Source organism: Elephantulus edwardii, unplaced genomic scaffold (genome assembly GCF_000299155.1).
Source record: "Elephantulus edwardii isolate Elephantulus edwardi_28Jun2011 unplaced genomic scaffold, EleEdw1.0 scaffold00127, whole genome shotgun sequence".
Taxonomy (NCBI): domain Eukaryota; kingdom Metazoa; phylum Chordata; class Mammalia; order Macroscelidea; family Macroscelididae; genus Elephantulus; species Elephantulus edwardii.
Window position 1 is genome coordinate 4,431,868 of NW_006399877.1, and position 5,442 is coordinate 4,437,309.

Here is a 5,442-nt window from a genome sequence, read left to right on the forward strand (position 1 = left end):
TGCCGTACAGTTCTAACACGAGGCCACCAGAGCTTCTACACACGTATGCATAAAATAAACCTCACTGTTATCAAGTCAATCTTGACTCACAGCAACCCTGTAAGACAGAGCAGAACTGGATTTCAAGACTCTACATCCTAACTGCAGAAGGGTATCTCCTCCTCCTATTGTGGAGAAGCTAGTGTTTGAACCACTCACCTTCCAGTTCGCAGCTGGATGCTAAATGCACTGCACCACTAAAGCGCATTCGAACTGAAACAGACCTAAAACCAAAGTCACCGTCACACAGTGATTCTGACCACAGGGACCTGGTTCTCAGAAGCTGTAAATCCCAACCAGAGGAGAATGCCCGTTTTTGCCCCACAGAGCAACTAAAGGCCTTGAACTGCTGACCTTCGGGTTAGCAGCCTGATGTAAAACAGTACCCTCTAAAAAGGGAAACATATACAACAGCTTTAACTTAAAAACCAGGCTGCTTGGTTTCAGTGGTCGAGTCTGTGCACTGCGTGCTGGCGCTGGCTGCTTCCGAGTCGGTCCTGAGTTAGTCAGTACTCGAAGTTGGAAGTGCTTTTTAAGGTTATTATGAAACAATGCATTTCATGGAATCTAGAAAGCCTTCTACTGTAGGATATATCCTGCCTTCAGAGGTAAAAGAGAGGACAAAAATGTGCTTTAGAAATAATGAACTAGAGCATGACTCACAGAAGAGCTCGTTCTAATTTTGTGTATGAGACCTCCGATCTCCCGGGCGGAGGACCACTTTTTATAGAGCATTCACTGTCTCACGTCCTGTTCGACAGAAGCCACAGCCACACATGTCACAGGGACCACACAGCAACCAGAGAGCCAGGGAGGCCTCCCTTCCACCCTGCGCCCTGAAACGCACGTCACTCTCACTCGTCAAACTTGGGGTGCTGCTATGATGGTCTAACTCGGGTCTATGCAGCTTCCTGTTGGCGTCACCACCTCAGTGGGGTGACTGCTCCGAAAGGGCCCCGGTGGCTGTTCTGTGTGAGCCTCATCAGATGACGTTCCTAGTACCCCCCAAAGGGCCTTAGATGCTCCAAGCTTGCCAGTGCTGCCTGACCTGCCCTCAGACTCTGAGTCGAAAGGACACCTGTTCAAACCTGCTGCCTGGTGAAAAATGCAACAGCTCTTAATGATGTAAGACTGTATCTTATTTATGCAACCTACACAGCAATCAGGGAGGGCTGGCATAATTAGACTGTGCAGAAGGAATCATTGCTGATTAAGAGTTAGAACTGGTTCCTATCAAAGTGAGCTTTAAGGGAACGCTGATGTGGTACAGAGTGGTGTAGATTTGGGGTATCAACGCAAAGGCACATGGTTTGAATCCATCAGCTGCTCTATGGGAGAAAGACAGGCAATCTCCCGTGAAATTTACTGCCTCTGAATGCCCACCGGAGGGCCAGCGATGAGCCAGTTGACTTGAGAGCACACAGTAACAACAAGGTGAGCTTGCAGGAAGAGCCCCTGGGCCCTGGGGCAGCACCAGGAGCCCATGTGTCTGTGAGGTCGGGCAGGGAAGCAGCGCTGGCCTCTCCTCCTCTCTGGTGTGGTCAGGAGGCAGGGGGCACACACTACCCACCCTGTGGGCAGCCAGCCATCCAGCTGACCGTACCCCAAAGCGCTCAGCAGGGGAGATGTGCTTGCACGGAGTTGGGGGCAGGTTTTGCTGGACGCTTGTTTGTAGGAGTCTCGTCAGCACTACGGGAAGTCTGGTGGTGGAGTCTGAAGGGAGCTGAACTCCAAAGGCCCAGCCTCTCCAGTGGTTCAAATCCACCACCAACTCCAGGAGAGAAAGACGGGCAGTCACGCCCATGAGGATGGGACCTTGGAAACCTCATGGGGCAGTTCTCTGTCTTACAGGGTCACTGTGATGCAGGACGACCTGATGACAGCGAGGTGAACGCTTCTACCCTCCTGCGTGCAATCAAGTGGCCTCCCACCTGCCTGTCATTCTGCAGAATGAAGGAATGTAAGTGCACACGGAGGAACGTCACGGGAGGGGTCAGGCCGGGTCATGACGGAGCACAAAGGCTGCGGACTCAGCGAGGTGGGCAGAATCCTGACAAACTACAGCAACCTCATAAGCACTTTCCCTGCGACCCACGGGTGGCACGCTCCTGCAGAACCTGCCGTCCACCTGACAGGCATCGAGTCAAGAAGCCATGGCCGCTTATTTATACGGAAAACATGGTGTGAGTGTTCAAAGGTTCTATCAAAATACCTTACCAGTCATCTCAAATAACACACATAAAACCAAACTCACACTAACGAGTGCTCACGACCCAGCTCAAGGCTACGGCAGCCTGATGCGGAGTGTGGATCCTGGAAAGGAGCCTGGGGACCTCTTCTTGCTACCTGGGATACACTAAATGCCAGTTTTGCTTTTGTCTTTTCTCATGAAAGCAAGAATTTTCTTTGCATTTCGTGTAGTTAGCGGGGCCAGGCATTACGAGCCAAGTCGTGTAGATTGGGTTTTCAAAACGCGAGAAGACACTTGCATAGAGCCCACAAAACAAAGGGAGGTGATGGGCGTCACCACTTCCAGGGCTGGATTCACAGCGCGGCCCCGGACGCTGGACCGAGGCAGCGCTGTGGTCAGAGGGGAAAGTGGTCACTCAGGAGAGGAGTCACTCCCGCCCTGGACCAGAGCAATCAGAGTGGACAGTTCTAAGTGGATGCTGCGTCCAGGCTTACAAGGAGATGAGCCCCTGGGGGAACATAGCACCCCTGGTCCACAGGTCAACCATGGCTGGAAGACAAGGCCACTGATGAGGCAGGGAACCTCAGGGGTCCGGCTGGGGCCGCCGTACAAACAACAGCCCACACTGAGGCCTGGAGGACTGCGTCTGAGGCCCCAGGGTCTCACCTTCCCCGAATCTGGTTTTGGAATTGCAGCCTGACCCCAGGCGCCCGGTGCCCGGGGCAGCCTCACCTTCAGCCGTGCCTGAGAGCCCGTCAGCTTTGAAGTTGCTGGTGCTTTTCTTCCTCCGATGCTTCTTTCTGTTGGCGTGAGGAGAGGGGGGTGGGTCGAGCTTGGGGCTGGTGGTGCTGGGGATACTGGGGCTGGAACACACGGAGTCGCCCAGCCCTGTGTCTGTAACGGACGGAAAAGGCAAAGGTCAACACGCTCACAAAATGCGGACTTTGCACAAAACCATTACTGTTTCCCAACAAGACATAAAGGTGGGCTGACAGCGTACGGCCATGGGGTCACCATGGAGCCCTGGCCGCTCGGAAACGGGGTGTGTGTCTGTACACACTGCAAGAACTTAGGGCTCTACACTTGGCAGGACGGAGAAGGGCGACGTTAGGGGCTCTGGAAAGACACCACGGTGAGCTCATTCTCCCCATTTTTATGTTTTCTCTTCCTATAATATTAGACTCAGGAGAGAAAAGAGTTAAGAACGTATATGAGGGAGGGACTGGAGAGCATTATGCTGAGTGAACGAACTCAGTCCCACAAGGATAGATATTGTATAAAACTGTTACTGTAGAATGAGTACAAGGATCCAGGAGGGGTGGGAGGGGTGGACACAGAGGGATGAGGATGTGCAGGGGGAAGTGGGGAGGGGATTAGTCATTGGGTTGTACAGTTTGATGTGATGGGGGGTTAGGGAAATTGAAGGAATTTGTTCAGGTTTGTATTTAAATTTTGTAAATAAACTAGTAGAAAAATAAAAAAAAGAACATATATGAAAGAGGTCCCATCAATGTACCTGATGGTGTGTTTGTGTGTGTACACCTATCTATATGATGGTACGGACATGGGGAGACAGTGTGTGTGCGCGTACACATATATGTATAAAAATATTGACATGTGGCTAGGTGTGTGTGCGTTGAGTACATGGACACCTGTAACAGTATGGACATGTGTGTACAGTGTGTACACATGTGAGAGTCTGCGTGTGCACCTACTGCATACCAGCACAGACAAGTGGGTATAGTGTGTGAGTACATGCACACCCACGACAGTGCGGATGTGTGGATGTTGTGTGTGCATGAGGACGTGAGCACACCTATCACGGTACAAACACAGGGATGAAAGCTCAGTGAACCCACGCCAACGCCCCTGCTGTCAAGTTGGTTTCGATCCAGCGACCCTCCCCCGGGTTTCTAAGGCTGTAAATGCTCACGCGAGGACCCTGCTCACTGTCAGTTCTTTAGAGCTGCGGGAGGATTCAAACTACGCATCTTTGGGTTAACAGCACAACACATAATAACAAATCACCAGGGTTTTCTAAAAGCACTCCCCTATCTGGGAGAATGCACTCCAGGACCCACAAGGGAAGACTACTTCACGTCATACAGAATACAGCATGTACTATCTTTTGTCCTGTTGTTGCTGTTGTTGTTCTGTGCTGTCCAGTCAGAGCTAGCCCATAGCTGACCCTCTCGTATGGTTTCAGAGGCTGTAAACTGCACGGGAGGAGACTGACCGTGGAACAGTGGGTGGATTCGGAGCACGTGCCTAAGGGATCGTAGCACACCTTCTTACCACTAGGCCATCAGTTCCCTTCCATTTTGTCCTCTATACACACAGGACACAGTTATAGGTCGGTTCCAACTCTATCATGCACAGCGACATCCGTACACACATGGGGGTTCAAATCCTTCAGGCGCTCCCAGGGAGAAAAATGGGCAGTGTCCTCCTGTGTGATTGACTGCCTCCACATTACACAGGCGCAACGATAACATATGATGGGTACTCAGTGTCCCGTGTGGGCAGTGTGACCCCAGGGGACCCAGTGCGGACAGTGCTGCGGTGTTTCCCATGCTCACATCCAGGGGAGGAGGCCTCCGGCTCGAGGATGGCGCAGGACCGTGTAAGCTCATGCCTTCCTGCTCACAAGCGTGTGGGATTTCAGTGTTTCTGGACAGGTAACCTAACCACAGTTAAGGGAGTCCTGAGTGGACATTCGTGTCCTTCTATGTCCAACAGTCACCTTCAGCTGTAACCGCGTAACTATTAGTAAAAATACTACCCTGAAAAAAAAAAATACTACCCTGTTCTACCCATGCTCATAAAGGTGTTTTAGAAACCAATATAGTAGACCTGTCATTTAATTTTTTGTCAATTTTTGTTTCTTGGAATCTACTTATGAAAAGTTTTAGAACCAGTGCACAAAAGTGATAACTCACTGTCATTAAAATGATGACCTAACTGTGCCCTCACTGATTGTTATCAAAGAGGCGCTACACGATCAGGAACAAATGTGCCAACAACAGGAGCAGAAAGCGGCGCACAAAGGGGACGAAGAGACGCAGAGGCAGGCGCCCACTGTGGACCCTCTGGGGAGACGCGCCCGACGTCAGCGACACAGGCGGTACGTGCCTGACGTCCCAGGGCTCCTTATTTCATGACTCGGCATCCGGGGCATCAGAAGACAGAGGGCTTTTACGATTTTTTTTTTT

At 51.3% G+C, this 5,442-nt stretch overlaps 1 protein-coding gene across 1 annotated transcript in view; it reads right to left on the reverse strand.

Moving 5' to 3' along the window:
• AGAP1 (ArfGAP with GTPase domain, ankyrin repeat and PH domain 1) overlaps positions 1 to 5,442 on the reverse strand; it is a 405,039-nt gene that overhangs the window by 126,561 nt on the left and 273,036 nt on the right. Inside the window, exon 12 of the mRNA XM_006893452.1 lies at positions 2,963 to 3,124. Coding sequence (XP_006893514.1) covers positions 2,963 to 3,124 — 162 coding nt within the window. The remainder of the gene's footprint in view (positions 1 to 2,962; positions 3,125 to 5,442) is intronic.